Source organism: Mchenga conophoros, linkage group LG4, assembly GCF_057382185.1.
Source record: "Mchenga conophoros isolate Kocher_MC1m ecotype Shallow Benthic linkage group LG4, M_conophoros_male_GT1.1, whole genome shotgun sequence".
NCBI classification, from domain to species: Eukaryota; Metazoa; Chordata; class Actinopteri; order Cichliformes; family Cichlidae; genus Mchenga; species Mchenga conophoros.
This window is the reverse complement of record NC_140529.1, coordinates 39,182,837-39,205,823: the sequence shown is the minus strand read 5'-3', so window position 1 is coordinate 39,205,823 and position 22,987 is coordinate 39,182,837. Positions and strand designations below refer to the sequence as shown.

General features: G+C 50.2%; 2 protein-coding genes across 3 annotated transcripts; one reads left to right on the top strand and one right to left on the bottom strand.

Moving 5' to 3' along the window:
* The first annotated feature begins 1,625 nt into the window (after nt 1-1,625).
* On the top strand, nt 1,626-11,396 carry LOC146576832 (properdin-like). The gene is made up of 11 exons (XM_085272370.1): nt 1,626-1,784; nt 7,256-7,394; nt 7,508-7,677; nt 7,758-7,925; nt 8,118-8,327; nt 8,412-8,579; nt 8,977-9,168; nt 9,310-9,483; nt 9,562-9,756; nt 9,997-10,108; nt 10,987-11,396. Exons 1-11 carry the CDS (start codon nt 1,724-1,726, stop codon nt 11,114-11,116), a joined length of 1,719 nt encoding a protein of 572 aa, XP_085128496.1. The 5' UTR covers nt 1,626-1,723; the 3' UTR covers nt 11,117-11,396.
* Nucleotides 11,397-12,975: 1,579 nt separating this feature from the next.
* On the bottom strand, nt 12,976-22,622 carry LOC146576831 (uncharacterized). Of its 2 annotated transcripts, XM_085272366.1 has the most exons (10): nt 20,509-22,622; nt 19,416-19,477; nt 18,648-18,752; nt 18,250-18,387; nt 17,832-17,971; nt 17,590-17,758; nt 17,383-17,511; nt 16,359-16,494; nt 15,564-15,722; nt 12,976-15,213 (listed from the first exon to the last, which is right to left on the bottom strand). In XM_085272366.1, exons 1-9 carry the CDS (start codon nt 22,197-22,199, stop codon nt 15,584-15,586), a joined length of 2,709 nt encoding a protein of 902 aa, XP_085128492.1. In that variant the 5' UTR covers nt 22,200-22,622; the 3' UTR covers nt 12,976-15,213; nt 15,564-15,583. The 2 variants fall into 2 exon arrangements, with proteins under 2 accessions (XP_085128492.1, XP_085128494.1); XM_085272368.1 differs by lacking the exon at nt 18,648-18,752 and having other exon boundaries at nt 20,509-22,620.
* Between the last annotated feature and the right edge of the window lie 365 nt (nt 22,623-22,987).

The following is a 22,987-nucleotide window of genomic DNA, read 5'->3' as shown; positions in this document are numbered from 1 at the left end:
AGTACAAGGTCAGGAAGAACCAGGTGAGGACACAGACAGGGAGCAGTGACAGGCAGAAACTGTTAAACTGCTTGAGAGAGTTGATCACCAACAAGTGAGAGACAGATTTGCCAACCTCAAGGTGAGGCCACATAGGTTAAAATAAAAGGAAAAGTCTATAGAGCCATAGTAGCAATAAGATCTTTTTTTGGTGTACCACAGGCAAAGTTGCCTCCATTTTTATAATTTTTCTAATCAATATTTTGTACATTTCAAGGACTCTGTTTTTGGAGTGTATTTTTATATATTTTAAAATGGTAACTGGCCTGTATCTGTATAGCGCTTTACACAACCAGTCATCCACCCATTCACACACACATTCACACACTGGTGCTGGACACTGGCGTCACCGGGCCCTCTGACCACCACATTCACAAATGTGAATCTCTGTCCAAAAAATCCACTCAGTTTACTTCTTACTCACTATGAGCATCATTCATTATTCTCCCCAGTAATTAAGGTTAGGATATGTACCAACATAAGCATCAATAACAGTAAATAATAAATATTGAATGTTTCTGAGCAGCACACAGGACTGATACTACACGGTATGCTTAGGTGCACACAGGTGTGCGTGAGCACGGTACTATTCAAAAGGTTTCTCCACCTAAGTGTGTAATAGTAGGTGTGGGGAGCCCCGCCCTCGAGGTTAGAAGCAGGTATGGAGGCGATCCAGGGCCCAGGCATCTAGAGGCCCCTCAGAGACAAGAGCCCAAAAAGGACCACCCGAGGTCCCCATGATTTCCACAACATGTATTTTTTCATGTAGTAACTTTATGTGTGTGGGCTGCAGCGCCTCACTGTGGAACGATGAAAGAACTGCAGTTACTGTTTCACAGCACTGTAGAAGTCGACTGTATTTTAACGTCAGTTATTCAGCCTTTCATCTGAGTGACAAAAAGAAAGTTAAATGATCCCATCTGACTGTTTTCAAAGAGCAATAACACCGACGATGAACAAAGTACTTCATCGGCACCACTAATGTTTCTGGTGCTTGCTCTCATTTCAAATGTCAGTTTCTTTGTTGCAGATGTTTGTTGGATGAAATCAGCTCAGATCTGCTGCGCTGCTCTGGCTGAGTGTGAACCACTGCTTTCACACAGGGAGTCGGTCCTCCCCTCACGACCTCTGACCCGGCTGGTGTTTACATCAAAGACACACATTTGTGTGTCTGTGTGCTGCAGTCGTGGACATTTGAAATACATTTGATATACTATAAAATTCTATAGATCACTTTTATCTACATTTTTATACATAAATTTGGCTTCACTGAACAGGTTTGAAAGGTCTGTTGAGGGTTTTAGGTTTTCAGTGACCAACACCAACATGGGTGGGGGTGGGTGGTGTGGGTGGTGTCATCAGATAAGCAGTTGCCTCATGTCAAGTTTCTTTTTTAGGTTGGTGAAGAGAAAATCTGTATTTACTCACGCACACATGCACACACGCACACGTTTTTGTCCTTTGCGAGGACGTTACACTGACTTTTGACTGACATCTTGAAGACCCTGAAACACTTGAGTACCCATTAACCAGCGCTGATGTCACCGCCTGCAGCTGTGACGGTTCATCGTACGGCGCCCTGCAGTTCCAGTCAGAGGAGGGTCAGAGGGAGGACCCGAGCTGGAAGCAGTCACATGGGCACAGTTAGAGTTAAGTGTCACTTCTGTGCTGCAGAAGAAGGACGATGGAGGGTCTGAGGGGTCTGCTGGTTCTGGTTCTGGTGCTGCTCTCTGTGCCGCGTTCAGGTGAGTCCAGATGTGGAGCTTTCCCTTTAAACCTGCTCAGCAGATGTGAGTCTGCGTCACTCTGTGATGCTTTTGTATCATTTTAACTGACAGTGAATCATATTTGACAACATGGAGGTGATAATGGTAATAATATTAATACATTTTATTTAGAAATACCTTTAAAGATCCTCAAGGTTTCCTCACATTAGTGTAACAAAATAAAAACAACTATGGAATCACGATGAAGGGCATGAAATTCTAGATGGTTTTAAGATGTGATTTAAAATTTATTGAGAGAGCTGGTGGTCTGGAGATCTGGTGGAGGTGCATCCAAAGTATGGGCTCTGAGTTTCGTGGTAGTCAGGGGAGCAGGTGGAGCAGACAGAAGGGAAGCTGAAGAAGAGCGGAGCGTACGATGGAGTGAGTATGTATGAAGATCAGGTAAATATGGAGGAACGAGGTTATGAAGCGCTTTGAAAGTGAGAAGCAGGATCTTGAAATTGACACGGAGGTGAACTGGGAGCCAGTGGAGCTGTTTAAGAACTGGTGTTATATGTTCAGTGGATCTAGTTCTGGAAATAAAGCAGCTGTGTTTTGAACCAACTGCAGTTTATGGAGGGATTTATGAGGCAGAGCACAGAGAAGAGAATTACAGTAATCTAAACGAGATGTGACGAGCGTGGCGGTACTGTTTGAGGTGAGTGAGGGACGAAGGCGGTTAATATTAGTGATATTATTTATCTGTGCTGTGAAGGACAGAGGGCTGTCGAGGATGACACCAAGACTCTTAACCTGCGCCATCACCTCACAGTAACGGGGTCCTGGGTTCATGTGCACCTGCAGGTCAAGTGATGATTCGGATTTAGGCGTCTACCTGGGAACTGGATAGACTCCCAATCCTGTGGTGCCAAAGCAGATGATGGACGAGCTACATGCACTGAATAAATCTGTTTAAGCTCACATAGCCTAGGTGGCTACTGTGGCACATCATGGGTTCCACTTTGTTATAGTCTGTGTGAACGTGGTTAATACAGACAGTAACGATATCATAGATCAGTATCGTCCCTTCTGTGTTAAGATAGAACTTTATTAATCCCTCGGGTGGGTTCCTCTGGGAAATTCGATACAATTAACGCGACTGTTGCTTACGCCTTCGTTACGTGTCAGCCAGTGTAGCGTAACCCCCCCCCTCCACACACACACACACACACAGTGGACGCAGCTCCTCCACAGAAGGTAGAAGAAATGAAACTGTCAGACCTGAACTCTGCCCCCTCACAAAGATTTGCGCTGCAAACAGACATGAATGACGAGTAAAGACGTTAAAGTGAGCAGCACGTGAATCGCACAACGCTGTGAGGTGCTCGTAGAGAAGCTGCGGGACTAAAAACCTGAAAGCTGTAATAACAGAATCACGTTCTTAACATTGTGTTTTATACCTTTCATCCCACATTTTTATTTTATCATAAAAACTTGAAACAATCACGACCGTGAAGCCCGTGTTCATTCACAGCAGAGTCATGGTAAAAGTTGGTGTGACAATTTCAGTGTTGTACTACAACACACGTGTGACGTTTGTTCCAGCCTGGCCACAGGACGTTCTCCTGGGTCTGGAAGCTGTCGAGAGGACTTCTTGGATCTGCTGAAAACAGAACAGGCCTGAGATGGTTTTAAGTGAAATAAACAGAAAAAACATTCAACTTTCACCAAAAACGGCCTTCAGTGCTCAGTGACTGCTCTTACTGCTTCACACTTCTACTGAATCAAGTTTTTAAGTGCAGAACTTTACTCTGTAGTGAAGTACTTTTACTCCACTACAGAGTAAAAGTACTTTAAGTGGAAGTACTTCACAAAAGGACCACAGCGGCTTGTAGCGTGACGGGTTCGGGTGTTTTCTGTGGAAAACACTCAAAGTGTAGAGTTGTTGGTTCAGGAGATCAGATCTAAATCTGTAAATAATCAACCTGAACAAACACACACACACACACACACACACACACACACACACACACACACACACACACACACACTGTGTTTTAATTGTCACTTTGTCGGATTTTCACTCAGCAACAATCCTCCAGGTTAGCAGTTAGACGGACATCAATGATTCTGACTGTGAGACGAACATTAAACTGTCTTTGTGCTTCGTTTGCTTCTGTTTTTGGAAGTGAGCCTGAAAATTGTGCAACTTTCACTAGAAGCAAAAACGAACTTTCCCCTATGTCGACATCCCCCCCCCCCCCCACACACACACACACACACACACACACACACACAAAGACAAACAAAGACTGATTAATCAAATAAAGCATGAAATGAAGCAGACGGCTCGAGCGGAGATGCTGCCTGCACGTGTGCACAGCAGCATGTGCAGCAGTCTCCCAGGCTTTCCTTACTAATGTTGTCTAACATTGCACTCTTCTACATCACAGGTTGGTTATTAGGAGAAAATGTATCTGATGATAAACACTGATGCTGGATTGTTTTTTTGTTATTATTATTAGTCCTTTATTTATCCAGGTAAAAGTCTCATTTCCATGAGAGCATGTACCACATAAGTATATAACATTTAAAACAAATACAGTATCCCGTACAAACATGTGAGAAATATACAATAACAGATCAGTTAATTAATCAGATTATAACTGATCTCAGAGCAGTGAAAGCAGAGCAGAAGTTAATCACGTATGTTTAAACGATCAGAAAAAGCTGCTCAGCTTGACCAGCTGCAGACACCGTTTACACCAGCACGCCAGTGAAATCATCAACCAGTCAAGCAGAGTCGTGCCTGTTTCCAACTGACGCCACAAGAGGGCAGTAAGCTAAAGGATGGCTGCAAACAGGCAGTGAGAGAAGCTTTAAGGGCCTGAGGTCGCGTTCACTTTGGCAGGGTGTGAGCACAAGCACTGCTTGCATTGCTTTCAATCTCCCTTAACCTTGATTCCAAAATGAAGCCAAAAATGTGATCTGAATAAATCACAAAACCCTTTGTTGAAGGGTTGAGGACAAAATGTCCCCGTAAACCATAAAGACCATCCATCCATCCATCCATCCATCCATCTTCACCCGCTTTATCCGAGGCTGGGTTGCGGGGGCAGCAGCCTAAGCAGAGAGGCCCAGACCTCCCTCTCCCCAGCCACCTCCTCCAGCTTATCCGGGGGAACACCAAGGCGTTCCCAGGCCAGCCGAGAGATATAATCTCTCCAGCGTGTCCTGGGTCTGCCCCGGGGCCTCCTCCCGGTGGGACATGCCCGGAACACCTCACCCAGGAGGCGGCCAGGGGGTGTCAGATGCCCGAACCACCTCAGCTGGCTCCTTTCGATGTGGAGCAGCAGCTGCTCTACTCTGAGCCCCTCCCGGATGGCCGAACTTCTCACCCTATCTCTAAGGGAGAGGCCAGCCACCCTTCGGAGGAAGCTCATTTCTGCCGCTTGTATCCGCGATCTCTTCTTTCGGTCACTACCCACAGCTCGTGGCCATAGGTGAGGGTAGGGACGTAGATCGACCGGTAAATTGAGAGCTTCGCTTTTACACTCAGCTCCCTCTTCACCACGACGGACCGGTGCAGCGTCCGCATTACTGCAGCTGCAGCCCCAATCCGTCTGTCGATCTCCGGCTCCCTTCTCCCATCACTCGCGAACAAGACCCCAAGATACTTGAACTCCTCCACTTGGGGCAGGAACTCGTCTCTGACCCGGAGTGGGCACTCCACCCTTTTCCGGCTGAGAACCATGGCCTCAGATTTGGAGGTGCTGATCCTCATTCCCGCTGCTTCACACTCGGCTGCGAACCGTTCCAGTGCGAGCTGGAGGCCCTCACCCGATGAAGCCAACAGAACCACAACATCCGCAAAAAGCAGAGATGAGATTCTGAGGCCACCAAAGTGAAAGCCCTCCGCCACTTGGCTGCACCTAGAAATCCTGTCCATAAAAATTTTGAACAGAACCGGAGACAAAGGGCAGCTACAAAGGTAGCGATTCCTCTCCATGAATCGCTACCTTATCGTCGTGGAGGGGTTTGTGTGTCCCTGAGATCCCAGGGGCTATGTTGTCTGGGGGCTTTTGCCCCCTGGTAGGGTCTCCCATGGCAAATTGGTCCTGGGTGAGGGACCAGACAAAGAGCGATTCAGAAGACCCTTATGAAAATACCATCGAGGGAACAGTTTACCCTGCCCGGGATAGGGTTACCGGGGCCCCGCCCTGGAGCCAGGCCCGGGGAGGATGCCCGAGGGCGAGCGTCTGGTGGCCGGGCCTTGGTCCGTGGGGCCCGGCCGGGCACAGCCCAAAGAGGAGACATGGGCCCATCCTCCCGCAGGCCCACCACCCGCAGGAGGCGCCATAGGGGTTGGGTGCATTGTGTGCCAGGTGGCGGCCAGGAGCGGAGGCCCTGGCGGACTGACCCCCGGCTGCCAAGACTGGCAATAGGGACATGAAATGTCACCTCTCTGGTGGGGAAGGAGCCTGAGTTAGTCCGTGAGATTGAGAGGTACCGGCTAGATATAGTCGGGCTCACCTCTACACATGGCTTGGGCTCTGGAACCAGCCTCCTGGAGAGGGGCTGGACTCTGTCCCAGTCTGGAGTTGCCCCTGGTGAGAGGCGGCGGGCTGGGGTGGGTATTCTAATATCCCCTCAGCTTGCTGCCGGTACGTTGGGGTTCTTCCCGGTGGATGAGAGGGTTTGTTCCCTGCGCCTTAGGGTCGGGGAACGGGTCCTGACTGTCATCTGCGCTTATGCGCCGAGTGGCAGTTCACAGTACCCAGCCTTCTTAGAGTCCCTGGGGGGGGTGCTGGAGGGTGCTCCACCTGGAGACTCTGTTGTCCTGCTGGGAGACTTCAATGCTCACGTGGGTAACGACATCAAGACCTGGAGGGGCGTGATTGGGAGGAACGGCCTCCCTGATCTGAACCCGAGCGGTGCTCTGTTATTGGACTTCTGTGCAAATCACAGTTTGGCCATAACGAACACCCTGTTCGAACATAAGAGTGTCCATAAGTGCACGTGGCACCAGGACGCTCTAGGCCGTAGGTCGATGATCGATTTTGTAATCGTATCACCAGACCTGCGACCATATGTTCTGGACACTCGGGTAAAGAGAGGGGCTGAGCTGTCAACTGATCACCACCTGGTGGTGAGTTGGATCAGGTGGTGGGGGAGGACGCTGGACAGACCTGGTGCACCTAAACGCGTAGTGAGGGTGTGCTGGGAACATCTAGCAGAGGCCCCAGTCCGTAAGATCCAAATATAACTGAGTCTGAGTGACTCTTATAAGACGTAATGCTAGTGTTGGATTGTTATGTGTTCTGAATGGACACAAAGTTTCTCCTGTTTTCTCTGATTCGTGGTTGATTTTAAAATATTTAAAAAATATATTTTCTACACAATAATAATGGAGCATGAGGCAAAAATGCTCTTATAAAGATGGCTAAGAACTCAAAGGTGTGTCCGTCATTCATCTTTCCTGTCACCCTTGTGTGTGTGTGATTCTGCAGACTGTGTGAGGTGTTTCACACGCTTCGACCTGAACACAGGTGAGTGTAATGAGGAGATCGGTGAGGTGGACGAAGACGACTGCTGTCAGAACCCAAACTATGGTTACATGGAAACAGACGGACAGTGTGAGTCCTGTGGGTGAGTACACACACACACACACACACACACACACACACACACACACACACAGTAAAAACTGCTGATAACTGCTCCTCCACCAACACTGTGTTGTGTGTCTGTTGTGTTTTCAGTCTCCTCAAGTGGTCTTCTTGGTCGTCATGGTCACTGTGCAACGTGCTGTGTGGGCAGGGAGTGAGGCAGAGAAGCAGGAAGTGTTTCGGTATCGACCAGTCAGAGTGCGAGAATGCTCCACTTTCTGAAAAACTGCAGACTGAACCCTGCAATGGCGTCTGCTGCGACGGTACACACAGAAACACACAGAGACGTACACGTTGTGTTTGAATGTGCTAATTACCTGTGTGTGTGTGTGTGTGTGTGTAGATAAGGGGTGGAGCTCGTGGCTCGGCTGGTCTCCATGCTCAGTCACCTGTGAAGGCGTCGGAGTCAGGAAGCGAAAGCGAGAATGCTCCAGTCCTCCTCAGTGTCGCATGGCTTGCAGCGGTCCTTCAGAGGAAACAGAGAGATGTGCAGCTGAAAACACCTGTCCAGGTAACATTGATGTCATTCATGCTCTCAGGGTTCACAGGCTTATTTGTGTTGAGAGTTTTGGGGGGACAGGTGTGTTTCTGATAAAGGTCAAAGGTAAGTGGTGTGTGTTACTTTTAAAGCGGTTCAGTAAAGTCTTTCCGATACTCAGTTCCCACCTGTCACCTGTCTCTCTGTCTCACCTGTGCGTTTCAGTCCACGGTGGTTGGTCCAGCTGGTTTAGCTGGTCTCATTGTTCTGCTACGTGCATCGCTAAATCAGATGGCGATGTCATCGTTCCCTCCAGGGTGCGACATCGCGCCTGCTCTAACCCCATCCCGTCAGACAACACATCGCCACCTGGCAACAGTTGCCCTGGAGACGCCTTACAGGTGCAGCACTGTAGCGAGCTTCCCAACTGTGCAGGTGAGAGAGGAACCAACTCATGATGTGATCCGAAAAAGGTCAAAATTATCAAATTATCTGAGCTCTTATTGGCTGTCTCTGCAGAGGACGGCAGCTGGGGCGCGTGGTCTCCATTCAGGCCATGCTCAGTCTCCTGTGGGGAGGGGCTGCAGCTGTCAGAAAGGAAATGTGATAGCCCCGCCCCTCGATATGGAGGCAAAGTCTGCGAAGGGCCGAGCACTCAGAGCAAGATTTGTGAGAGTCCATGTCCAGGTAACACACACACTGACAAACACCTGGAGCCTTGGACTGCAACACACTCAGTGACGTTACTGCTGAAAGCCTCCCTGCTGCGTCTCGTCCACGCTTCCTGGACGTCTGAGCAGGATCCCTGTTTGCTGATGTTGTGATGCTGTGGTTTAATGCTCCTTATCGATCTTTTAAAACACAAAAGCTGACGCTGTGTAAAATGTAAATAACAACAGAAGGATTTACAAAAATCATTAACACACATTTTATTTACAACAGAAAACATTCAAAATTAGGTCATTTTCTTTTTATTAAAGTTATTTTATTAAAGTTTTACTCCGCATGCCGCCTCTCCTGGAGTTTGTACGCATGTCAGGTGACATGACAGTTAGTGTTAGCGGGATCTCTGCGTCTCTAACAGTTGACGGGTTCTGGTCTGGTTGGTCGAGTTGGGGCGAGTGTTCAGGTTCCTGCATCCCACAAGGCAGAGCCATTAGAAGGACTCGCCAGCGCGCCTGTTCTAACCCCGCCCCTTCATCCAACCCACCTGGTCAAAATTGTCAAGGTGACAGGCACCAGACAGAGAGCTGCAACCACCTGCCCTTCTGCCCAGGTACACCTGTGTGTTTCCCTACCTGTACAAGTCCTTTATGACTCCCCAGTAAATAAAAGGAGTCAGTAGCGCCCCCTGGAGTCAACACAAAGACAATAACCGGTTTTCCCAACTTTTTTTAAAAAAAAATCTCTCCATCAGTGAATGGAAGTTGGGGGTCATGGTCGCCCTTCAGTTCCTGTCCTGTTACTTGCGGGCTGGGACTTCATGTATCAGCCAGGAGATGTGACAGCCCCTCCCCTCAACATGGTGGTAGCCCATGTCTGGGAGAAGCACGTCAAACAAAGATCTGCTCAACCAGACGCCACTGTCCAGGTTTGGTACCTCAGCGCAGGTGAAAGGAAAAGACTGCGGCACAAGCTTCTGATTCATGTCCAACTTCTGTGTTTTCAGTGGACGGCGTGTGGTCCGAGTGGTCCGAGTGGAGTGACTGTAAGTACCCGGGCGGGCGAGACATCCGCTGTAGGAAGACTTACGGCAGCCATTCACGAGTGCGCGAGTGTCTCCATCGGGCTCATAACGGGTCCCTCTGCGAAGGTGAAAACCTGACTGAGAGACGAGTGTGCTACCACATCAAAGGCTGCAACAGTGAGTCTGTCCTCAACTTTCAACACATTATGTTGACTTTCTAAAGAAAGGCTGAATGAGCTACACCTCGTGTTTGGAAAGGCGAACGGAACCTGTTAGAGTAACATGGGAGACCGGTGTGGCCTCACTGCTGGAGCCTCTGCTGGCCAGTAGAGGAACTGCAGGTCCTGGTGGCTCACCGGCTTCGTTTTCAGGAGTTTTTGGAGGTTGCCGCTTTCTCATCACATTTTTGTGTTACAGTGAACGGCCGCTGGGAGGCCTGGACACCGTGGAGTCTCTGTGATCCACCCTGTGGCGAAAACTCGGTCCGGTCCAGGAAGAGAATCTGCAAACCTGATTACACCGGCTACAAGTCAGTTTACAGACTGGAAAACAAAGACACAGCAAACCAAATCAAATCTGTTGTGCAGTTAAAAATCCAGTCGGGAGCTAAGATTCTAACATCACAGTGAGAACCTTAAAGTCTGAAGCCTTGTTTCATAGTCGCAGCCACAGTTTAACCAGCTGTGAGCTCCAGGGCATCTTGGATGTTAGGTAATAGATGCTACCTGGGCTAATATCACCTGTGCACAGGCCGCTGTTAAAACGCAGATTTTAAAAAAGAGCAATAACAAAAAGCCAAAGCGTCACGGATGGTAGCTGGCTGTGGTTGAAGTACACGTGAGCTGGTCAGACTAACTCACTTTCACCGCTTCAGTGTTCACTGGGCTCTGTTAAAAACAGGTGAGGGCAGAAGAAGCAGGTTTACACACTTTGGTCATCTTTTGATTCCAACCGCGGTTCGACTTCACTGTGTGAAGGAAGAACATGAGATCCAAACCCAAACAATGCTCACGGCAGAACACAAAACTTACCACAAACCTTTTAAAATTTCATGACAAATATTAATGTCAGCAAAATATCCCAGAAAAAAGTTTCTGCAAAAAACTGAATGTCTCGTCTGCAGTACATTTCTGCAAACTCCGCTAATCTGGAGGAATAACCTGTGATCTGCAGGCCGTCAGGCAGCAGCGCATTAAAATAGGATGATTCGAACATTTGACATGTTTTCTGCACGTTACTGTGAATAAAATACAGGTTTGCCCCTGCAGCCGTGGTCTCCGGCTTATCCGGGTTCAGGTCGTCAGTTGCTTTGAAAGTGAAATAAATCCAAGTACGACGGTTTTTTAGTGAAACTAGTGTCAAACTGCCGTTCTGCGAATACTACAACGTGTGTTTGTGTGTTTGCAGCCTTTTCCCTCCTCGTTCGTCGGAGAAAGCTTCATTTTATGGGACACCAAATGTCAACTGCGGCCCGTTGCCCGACGGCGAGCAGCAGGACCAGAGCGAGTCCTGCATCAACATCCCCGCCTGTGCCTAACCTCGTACATTACCAACAGTCCAGACGTCTGACTGCAGGCGGAGCTTGTGCTGCTGTTATTAGAATGATGTCGTAGATTACATTTGACCTGTGAAGTCAAAACTTCAGCGGCGTGTTTGTAATGATGATAGTTATTGTAATGGTTTCCAGCCTGGGGCCCAGGTGGCTGATGGGAGCAAAGACGCACACATCCAGCCACACAAATCTAACTTTTGTTGTGAAATGTTGGCTCATTCTACCTGTGCTGAAAGTTTTGGTTCATTAAATGATTTCAAGTCTATTTTGGTCATTTTGAGTCATGACGGAGGATCGAATCCTCTGATGAGCTGCAAATGGATCCAGCTCATTGATACTGTAACCACGACAACAGAGAAGGGCACTTTCATCACAGCAGACTCGAAAACACCAATAACTGCACGATCACTGATGGCAACACAGATTAATTTACTCAAACTGTTGATTCTGTTCATCTGGTGACTCCTTCAGTCTCAGCTGACTGCAGGTTTCCAACCTTATAAGCAGTAGTGACTGAAACCCGCCCACTGAATGAAGCTGGGAGGTCCGTTTATGATCAATATCCAAATTGTCATCACCTCTGATCATTTTGGGATTTCCTTACCTGGATGCCTGAGCATGCATCAGCACATCAATTCACTTTGTTTGCATCAAGGTAATAATAGGTAAGACCTCGGGGGAGGAAGCAAACACTGAAGCTGGTTCAGAGGAAGAGTCGAATGAACAGCAGCTGTTGGTGAAGCTGCTCTGCTTCTCAGATCTGTGCGAAGCAGCACTGTCAGCCTGGAGCTGAAACACAGCTGGAAGTTCTTGCTGTGATCTCGGACTTCTTTGTGCAGGAGGAGCGTTTTCAGGGCCGGACGAAGGTCCTTTAAAATATGCTTTTATAAATCCATCAGCTCTCTGCCAGAGCTTGTTTTCTCTCATCCTCCCTCTCTGAGCCCGTTTCTGTTAAAAGGGAGTTTTTCCTTCCTACTTTCACCGAGTGCTGCAATCATCCGACCGCTCGGTCTCCTAACGCTGTATCATCTCTCAGTTCTATATAAAGCACCTCGAGGGGCTGTTATGAATTAATAAAACACCGAACACACACATGTACTTTTACTTCCGTCACTTCCACAGACTTTTTACTGTGCAAAAGTCTCGAGCCTCCCTCACTTTTTCATATTTTGCAGTGATTTTGTGAACCGTGTTCATGAAATACAGAATATCAGTGAGGAAGAGTTTGAATCACACGAACGAGCTGGTGTGAGCACAGTCTCAACTCCGCTTTCTCATAGCTCATCAGTTTATCAAAGAACAGCACTGACGTGCAGCTGAAACCATGACCCCGCCTCCACCATGCGTCACAGACGGCTGCAGACTCACTGTTGGACCTCCTCGGAGCCTCATGACGCTTGAAAGGTTCAAAGGTCAGAGTTCAGCGTAACAAAAACATTGGTCTGAAAACAGTCAGGGCCAAGGACTGGACTGAAAGCCTTCAGCAGCTAAAGAAGTATTGGTCAACTTAAACAATCACCGAGTCGGCTCTTTGCAAACAGAAAGACATGAGCTGAGGCTCAAGACTTTTGCACAGCAGATTCTGGTTTTCAGGATTGCCTTTGGAATTAATAACAATAACAATAATAATAATAACAATAATAATAATAATAATAATAATAATGACGATGATGGATTGGATTTATAAAGCGCTTTACAATGCCACTATTCATTCACACACTGAGCCACAGCTGCAGCCACAGCTGCAGCCACAGCTGCCCTGGGGCAGACTGACAGAAGCCAGGCTGCCGTATCATGTCATTCCTGGAAGCATGTGTACAGATCAAAGAAGGAGAGCGCCTTGGTCCCGCCCACACTGTTTTATTAACAGGTGACAAGCACAGATTACTGCCCCCCACACCACAGACAAGCACACCTGCAGGTGCAGGTTCACCCCCACGTTCACCGTTTGACATCATGGAAGTGCCCGCAGGGCACTCACATCCCAGCTCCAGCGTTCCAGTCTTCCCAGTGTCTGAATGCACTCAAGTCCAGTTCATCTGAACGCCAGCTTGTTCCAGTGCAGCTTGGGGAAGCTGTAGTTCAGTAGTCGTCACAGTAGTCGTCCTGTTTCTTCTTCTTTTCTTATTTTTTGGTAATGACGCCCCGACAGGCGGAGCGGTGGTCGCCTCCAGGATCCCGGCCGCCGTACTGAGCGCGCCGCCTCACACACCGACGCGTTACAGGCCAGATGCATGAAGGAAACACTCGCTTTGTGCTGTTCGTATTCAACTCCGATATTCAAACTGAGCTTCAAACACCGCCCGACCCCTCCACCTCACACCACACTTTTAATGGAGTCGGGTCGTTTCTGTCCGTTTCTCTGTAACTTTGAACGATTCTGTTTTGTGCGGTGGTTGGTCAGGTGTGCAAAGGTGTGCGAGTGGGCGGGGTTTGATCTCATTGGGACGTGTTATAGGTGAATGAATCACTTTCAGAGTTTCTGCCTTCAACGTCCAAGTCTGCTCATATCTGAGCGAGCTGAAGGAAGAAAACGAGCGTCCACGATCACCTGTCGCTCTCTGAAGGGTCAGCTGACTCCCCGCGGCTCGAGACCGTGGAGAAAACGCCGCTGCGGGAACTAAAGGACGGCCAAGTACCACTAGCTCAATGATAAAACCCCGAAGCTGACCTAGGCTCATACTCAGGAAATATTTCAGTGACATTCACAGCGCGCTCCTCTTCCTGGAGCTCCACACCTACATTCAGACTCCGCCTTTCCTCACCTGCAGTGCAAAAATCGTACCAAAGGTTTCAGCGTACACGAGATCGACGAACGGGGAGCGGTTTGCGAGGACTCATCTTCAGGATCGGGCCAAACTCACAAAAGTCGCTCAGTGCAAATATGAAAGTAAACAACTTTACACGACGGCGCAGCAGACGGCGGACGTCTCCGAGCCAATCAGACGAGAGCTGCTCACGCTTCAGCGGCAGCGCGAACATCACAAGGACGTCATCCTCAACCCAGAAAGGTCTCCCACATTCTTACAGATGGCAGACGTTTGAGGATCTATGGATCAGACTCCCAGCTCACAGCTGACCGCTCTGCATGTTAGAGCCGATCAAATCTTAATGATCAATCAAGCTACGAATCAGCTGATCCGACGAATCAAAGCTGCTTAAATTTAGCTTTAAAAGGTTCAATCATACGGAGCCCCGCAGGGGACATGGGAGAAAAAAAATTAAGACGTGCTTTTGTGAGATCGCGCAAAAGTTGAATTCCAACAATGGCAGCAGCTGCTTAGTTGTAATATTCCTCTTTCTGGGTCACAAAATACACTTAAGATATTTTGAGGCATGAATGTAGTTGTGTAAACGTCAGATACCTGCTCGGTTTACAAGACATCACATATTTGCAAAAGTGCTCCGACGTTTTCGGAGATCTGACACCCGCCATCTCGAAGCTGACGGGAGGTCGAGACCTACTACGGCCGGGAGGAACACCGCTTTCCCGGCACATCGTGCCTCGACCTCCTGGTCGGCTTCGAGCCGGCGGCCTCCGAAGAATGCGGCTAAAACTTTTGCGAGGTCCCGCAAAAGTCCGTCTTAATTTTTTTCTTCCTCCATGTCCCCTGCGGGGCTCCGTACAATCATTCGTTTATTTCTGTGATGTTTTATTCATTTAAAGACCTTTTGGTGCATTCAGGGGACGCTCTCACACTTTGTGCTGCGCCGAGCTCTGAGCTGGGATAAATCTGTACCGCCTTCTGCTCTCGGGATCAGAGACCCTCTCGTATCGTCAGAGGACCCCAGAGGCGACCGACACTTTCTCAGCTCCTTTCTCTTTTACTGATTTTAGCTAACATCGCCGTCTGGCTGCTCAGCGATGACATCAAAAGAGAGGCGGAGTCTCCACATCCCCGGCCCCTCCCCTGTCGACTCCCCGTGAGCCGATCAGAGAGCTCAAAGGAGGGTGGATCATCTGAAACCCGCCCGGATGCGGGACTGAGCGGAGGGAGCCGATTGGCTGAAGTCTGAGAGTTCAGCTTGATTTTTGAACATCCTTCAGTGTTCGAGTCCGAGAAACAAAGAAAAGGAAAGAACTGCAGAGAGAGAAGAAGAGGAGACGCCGTCATCACTACAGTGCACACTTATCTGTGTTAGCTTAGCATCAACAGTCTAACACAAAAACCTAATCATGAATGTAATCTCATTACTTCTGTCTGTAAGGAAATCAGTTGTTTAAGGTGAAAAAATAATAAAATTCTGTGACAAACTAAAAGAAACAAACCGTCATGCTAACAGAGCATCTGCGTCCTGTTAGCAGTTATTAATAAAGCACAGTGATCATCACTGGGAACTGACACTTTCAAGTTGCTCTGAAACAGCTAAAAAATAAATAAAAATAAAAGCTTTGATCTGAGCGCGTGTCTGAAACGTGAAGATGACTCACGCCGGCTCCGGGCTCCGGTGCTACGTTTGTGACTCGACCCCCGGCTGGCCGCCGCCCTCCGTCCCCCGCTCCTTCTGCTCCTTGTCCTCCTTCAGCGTGGGGCTGATCTCCTCTTCGGGGTCGTAGTAATAAAACTTCCTCAGGTAGGCGATCAGAGGCCTGAGGGGAGCCAGGACAGATGTTAGCGGCTCGCTTACACTCTCCGACATTCAGGCGCGTTTTTACAACATGGACCTCGACGCAGACACGCACCGACTGATTTTTTTAGTAACAGCAATTCAGCAGATCACAGGACGCCGCTCTGGATCGTCTCCATCACAGCGACGGCGTTAGATCACCTTCGATCCGTTACTCATACCGAGGCTCTCAGCTAGCTTTAGCTTTTTGTCATGTTCTGGTGTGCTCGCTAACAGCAGGTCACCGTGAGAGCGCATGAAACGGGCTGTAATGAGTCACAGGTGAGACTCTACCTGCAGTTACATCACATGATCAAACCAAACATGTGAAACTGACATGAAGGATCAAATAAACAAAAGCTGCACAAGGAAACTAAACCAAATGATGCTTTAAAGAGAAACCCGCCACTGGTCTCAGTCACGCTGCAGCCCTTCATGCGTTTTGTTTTGGGTCAATATGATTATTTTCAACATTGTTTTAAATCCTCGCCCGGCGTCCTTCGAGGACCGCGGGATCTCGTGTCATGAAAAAGATCCACGGGACAGATAAACGTCAGCTTTGCGTCTCTAAGGTCAGGAGGACCGTGTCTGACGTGGGAGCGCTCAGGCGGGTACGTACGTGGGCAGCGGCAGCTCCTGGATGTGGTCGATCCGGACCAGCTGTCTGATGCAGAAGCGACAGAGATGCTGCAGAGACTTAACACTGCTGAACCTGGAGACCGGGTACAGGAGCTGGACTGGGGTCGGCGGCAGACCTGAACACACAAGGACACGAAACTCAAAATATATTAAATAAAGATTTTATATCAAGGAAAGTGAACCGGACAAAAGGCGAATCAATTCAAAGTCCAGTAATTATTATAGGAACATATTTGTGGACAGCCAGCCTTTGTAACTAACGCTGATGTGTCCAGATACTTACTGAGTGTACTTGTAAAATGTCCTGTCTGTGAAGGTAATGTAGATGAACTAATGTCTTCATTGGATCCTATAAACCTATCAACCCCCCCCCCCATATATAATATAATACACGGAGCATCACTGACAGCACGAAACATGGACGCAGCTTCAGGGTTGGACAAACATCGAGGTCACACTGGCTGCGTAGTTGAGTAGTGTGGCTGTGACCCACGAGGCTCCCTGTTAGAATCTAATGACGAGCGGCTGCAGCCAAATCAAATCAAAATCAAATCACTTTTTATTGTCACATCACATGTGCAGGCACACTGGCACAGCACATGCGAGTGAAATTCTTGTGTGCGAGCCCCACAAGCAACAGAGATGTGCAAACACAACAACACAAACGAGCAAAATACAAGAATGGCCAACCTGAAACTAATAAATATATGTACAATATATAATAGAGTATGCATTTCTGGATGTGTATACTAAATATTTTCCTACGTGTGTGTGTGTGTGTGTGTGTGTGTGTGTGTGTGTATACACATTTTTACAAATTAAATAGTAAAAAAATAAAATAAAATAAAATAATAATAATAAAATATATAAAATATACAGAGTTGAATATGTGCAAAACAAGTGGCATTTATATGCCACTTGTTTGTGGTGTTTGTGGTGCGTCCGAGGCTATGTCACGCGCTTGTGCAGCCACAGATATCCTGGAGCTGATTGGATGCTGGTACCTGGGACTCGCGAGCGCAGGAAGTACAGGAACTTTCCGTTCTTGGAGTGCATGATGGCTCGCTCGATGAACTCCACCACCGAGTGACAGCGGTCCTCAAACTTTGGGTGACACCACAGGCTGAACGTCCCTGCAGGACGAGAAACCGTGAGACGGGGACGCAGGCTCACAGGCGAGGCGTGGCGCTGCACAGGTGTGTGTGCGTTACCTCTGTAGTGCTCCATGCGTGTGTGGTGTGTGATTCCCTGCGACCTGAAGCTCAGACTCAGGATGTAGCGCGGGTCTGAGCTGTCCCGCACCAGAAACGAGCCGTCCGGTTTCCCCTTCAGCTTCATCTCAGCGTCCTCCCAGTTCATCGGCCCCCAGTACCAGCCGCACTGAAAGCAGATGCACAGGTTAGCTCCGCCCACTCGCACAGCAGGCTACAAAAGCAGGCGATAGTAGCTCCACCTTCTCCAGCTCCCTGAGGCTGGTGGCGAAGTTGCCGGCATCGGGTCGACTGAGCGGGCAGCGAGGGGCGAGCCGGGGGGGCGGGTGCTGCCCGTCGGGCCGCAGGGGGACGGGTCGAGGTAAACCTCGCAGGAAGGTGTCTGAAGGAGATGGGGGGGGCATGAGTTTACATAAACAAATACAGCTACAGAACAAAGATAAAAACGAAAATCAGGACGTAAAAACAAACTGTCACAACTGATGTTTGAAGTTTAATTATTGAAAAGCAAAACAATGACAAATGTGCTCATGAGTCAAAGCTAAAAATCAACACAGTAAAAAACAGAAAATAAACCTGAACAGGAAACGCATCAGCAAATAAACACACATGCCATTAATGACGTGTGTGTGTGTGTGTGTGTGTGTGCGCGCGCGCTACCGTTGAGGCTCAGGCTGTGCTGGATGGTGTTGAGGGAGGGGGGCAGGGCCATCGGTCGGGGGGGCAGCGACTGCATGGAGGCCCCGGCGCTGCGCTCCATGAAGGGGCCGTGCTGCTGAGGAGGACCCCCAAAATCATCTGCAAAAAAACATTTAAAATAATAAAAGAGCCAAAAAAATGCAACTTTATACGAAGTAACAATTCTAAAACAGAATAACTGCCTCTGATTGGTCCTCAGAGGACTAAAATCCTTCAATGAGACGATTAAAACAATTCCACGAAAACCCGTGAGAGCAGAAACTCACCTAAGAGTCACGGCGCGCACACACACACACACACACACACACACACACAGAAGGAGGAAGTGCAAACAGGAAGCAGAAAGAAGGAGGAAGTACCAAGCAGACTGAGGCTCCGTCTGGGAGGGGGAGGAGGAGTGGGGGGGTGGAGAGAGTTCCCCCCCCTCCGAGAAATATCCACATCGACCAGAGAGACCGTCTCACCTGGACACAGGTGAAAGCAGAGAGAGGGAGGGGTTAGAGGAGAGAGGGAAAGATTAGTGAGCAGAGTGATCAGCTGACCTGATGAGTCATGTGATCAGACAGAAGCAGAGCTGAGAGGAGAGGGGGGCGTGTCAGGAGCAAAACAGGAAAAAAGTTTCGTTTTTCGGAATAAAACATAAATAATAATCGATGAAGAGCCGATTGGTCCCCGGGCCGCATGTTTGACACCGCGAAGCAGAGGAGTCTCTGACCCGGCCCGACTGTGACCGCGGGCAGGTCTGCACAGACCCACACCGCCCCGCCCCCAGCACCTGGCTCCACCCACACACACACAAGTTTGGGAGGACCACAACTGTCAAATTCAGAAATAAATTAAATATTAAAAATATTTTTTAAAAACATACTTGATGTATTTAATGTGACATTTTTGGGTTGCTGATCAGAGGCAGGTCACATGAGTTTCACCTGCCCTCTGCTCACCTGGTCTCGCACATTAAAGAGCGTTTAACGTTCTCGCGGCTGCAGAGCACGCGTGAACGAGCTTATAGAGGAGTTCCTAATAAACTGGCCACTCAGAGCTGCTGAAAACACTCAGTCACACAAACTCAGGTAAAAACATCTCACCTGTTCACCTCTCACACACTCACAGCTGTGTGGACTCACCGGTGAAAGCCGGAGTGAAGGGCACCGGAGAGAAGGCACTGTGAGGTCTGGATACCTGCAGCCTGAAGACACAAACAACACCATCAGCACCATCACCTTCATCCTGACTGCAGAGCGAGGCACAAAGGTTTTAACGCTGCAACTCGTCAACATGTTCGTATCCACGGGAGCGATCTTGAGTGAGAATCAGCAACCACCCGACTCCACTCAGAATAAACATTTCAGCTCAAAGAAAAGCTTCAGGACACTTTGATGCTTTAAAGCAGGGGTGTCGAACTCCAGGCCTCGAGGGCCGGCGTCCTGCAGGTTTAGGATCTCACCTTGGGTCAACACACCTGAATCACATGATTAGTTCATTACCAGGCCTCTGGAGAACTTTACGGCATGCTGAGGAGGTCATTTAAAGCAGCTGTGTTGGCTCAAGAACACATCTAAAACCTGCAGGACACCGGCCCTCGACGCCTGGAGTTCGTTCAGATCCAAAGTGACCCCTTCAAACACCAGCATGACACAAAAACACGCCCTACACCTGCCGACAGAGGCACAGCCGCTCGCTGTGGTCTGAGTCTGGTGGACAGCGACTGCTTTGTTTCACACTACAGTCAGTGTGACTGTGGGGGTGAAATGTCACGTGTACACCGTCACACTGACTGCAGGTGAGCAGGTTAGTTGTGTCAACACAAACTAACCTGCTGCTCGAGGAAGCATCCTGAGGAGAGGGCAGTTTCACTTCCTGTGTGCCGACAGGTAAAGTCAGTGTTTATCTGGCAATAAAAACTGATCCAATCTAACACCTGGTGTCACCTGCCCAGGTGCTTTCAGTATCCATGGTTACAACAATACACCCCACTAATCAGTGTCACATGATCAGAGACACTTTCACTGTGAGCTGCACAGGAATACGAAACATGAAGTCTACTCGATCAGCCGCAAGAAAAATGAGACTGTCAGGAAATCCCCCGCTTCGAGGAAACAGGAAGTGAGTCGCCCCTGAACAAAAACAAGGTCACCGATTCGCTCTGATCCGTTCTGTGATGTCAGAGAAACTAAGCAGCTGATTAATCAATACTACCTGATCAGTTTGGGACCTCACCTGCCATCCTGGTCTGGGTTGCTGCAGGTGGACCCCCACACGTCCAACAGGCTGCCCCCCGACGACGTGGACGACGCTAGGGACGGCCTCTTGTCCAGCAGCCCCCCCGAGCCGCCACTCGAGCTCTTGGTTCTGAATAGCTTGCTGAGCCGGACCTTCAGTGACCCCCCCTTCCTCGACTTCCCCCGGGGCATCTTCTCCCCCTCCCTTCCTCCTGCACCCCCTTCCCCCTCCAGGACCACCAGAGGGGAGGCTGACCGACCCGCTGCCCCAGAAGCCACACCCAGTTTGGGGGTAGCGGCACGGCTCTGGGGCTGGGAGCGCGACTGGTGCTGATGCTGTGGGCGAGAGCGAGGGTCAGAGGATGGGAGGGGGTCGGGGAGCACCGCAGCAGCCTGGGACAGTGGCGGGCGGACAGGCAGGTACGGGCAGGGGGTGGCGGTGCTGCCGATGAGGGGCTGGGGGTCCACGCAGGAGGGGAGGGACACGGTGGCGCCGAGAACGGCGAGTGAGGACCGGCAGCTCTGATCTGTGCACACTCCCGCCTCCTCTGCCAGTCTGTGCACCTGCCGCATCAGCCCGCTGAGAGTCCCACTGGAGAACACAGTCCCCGCCCCCCCAGGCATCCCTGCACCCACCACCCGCTCTGTTTTCTCTGTGTCCTCCGCATCCCTGGACTCTGCCGCGAGTCCCCCCACCTCCTCTGACCCCAGACCCTCCAGGACCAGCAGGGCGTCGCTCGTCTCGCTGGGGTCCTCGCCAGGCCCGATGCCCCCGGACCCCGAGGCCAGGACGCCATGGCAGGAACAGCGAGGAAGCGAGAGCACCAGTTCCTGCCCGCCACTTCCTTCCCTCACCTCGCCCAGGTGTACTGGCCTCTGGGCCGGAGCCAGGACCGGGTCTTGACACCTGGGGGGGCAGGTCTTCCTGGGCTCCAGCAGCCCCGCCCGCAGGGCTTGGTCCAGCAGGCCCGGGGGCCACTTAGCCAGCCGGTCTGTCAGCAGGTGGTGTGTGTGGCACAGGACTGACCCGGACTCCGAGTCCAGAGCCGGGACGCCCCGCTGGGGGGCCTGGGAGCCCAGCCTCAGGACCGGGTGCCATTGCAACAGCTGCTGCGGCTGCAGGTTTTCCTGTGCAGGGGGGTTCTGGTCCTTTCCTCCCCCAGGACCAGCTGTCGCGCTGCCAGGACCCGTGCCCGGCACCGGGTCCAGCTGCTGTCTCTGTCGCTCTGCCTCCTCCTGCAGGAAGCCAGGGGGCGGCTGCTCCAGCCCGCACTCCAGGATCCGGTCTCCGGACCGCAGCAAGTTCTGGAGCACCATTAGCTGCGCTCCGTGCCCCGCAGAGCCGTGCCCACGCGGCACCGGGAAGTCCACAAAGTCTTCGGACGGAGGGGGCGACAACGGCGCCTCGGAGCCCGACGGGGCGTGCGTCAGCCCCAGCCCGCCGCTCAGCTCTCCTTTCCCGGGCAGCGGGGAGCTGTAATGCGGGGAAGCCGAGCCGAGGCCTGCCGAAGGGCCGCCAGAGTCCACATCGAACCCGCCGCCGCGGCGGCCCAGCACGGCTTTGACGGGGCCGAACCCGCCGCCCCCGGACATCAGCTCGTCGGGGTCGTCCAGCCGGTCGTACTCCGCGGCGGACACGAGCCGCATGAGCACGAAGTCCGGAGACATTTCTTGCTGCGCGTCATTCATGGCGGCGGCTAACGTTAGCTGCGCGGCTAGTCGCTCCGCTCTTACATAACAGCTGCGGGGCTAACGGCTAGCTGCTGCCGCATCTCCCGGCAGAGCTACCCGGGCCGCCGGCAGCGCACAGCCGCGGACATGTGAAGTCCGGTCCGGTTCGTGACGGCGAAGGCTCCGCTGGACGACGTCAGAACATGAAGGAACGAGAGAAACGATCCCGGTGCCGCCGCTCCGTGACGTTAGCTGTTAGCCTCCTAAAGACTCCTCATCCTCCGGTCAGACAACACGGCGGGAGGCGGGGCTGCGCACGCAGGATCGATCGCCGATCATAGCTAAACGATTAACGGAGGGAACCGAACACCTGCCGGGATCTGACAGCCTCATGATGATGATGACGATTGTTGTCGTTTATTGAGGGAAAATGAAGATTTATGGAAAAAAAATAATTCGCTTTTAGTGGATCACTTTAAAATTTTAATGTTACGAACAGTAGTAAAGTTTTATTTCATTTAATTATTATGCAGTAATATACAGGTATTATTTTTAATTATTGTTTTTCAGTTGGTTGGATTTTTTTTAATGATTTCTTTTATTGTTTCTGTTTTTTATATTTCTTCTTTGAGTTTACAAAACATTATTAATATACTTATTTTACTTATCGGTGTTGTGTGTTTTAATCAATGACTGGTTTCTACAGTCATTGGTTTTAATTCATCCTCATACAGTTCCTTTTTTATTTTGGTGTGACGCGTACTCTCTGGGCTGTTTCCGGCTCGTGCAGCTTTTTCAGGGGAGTG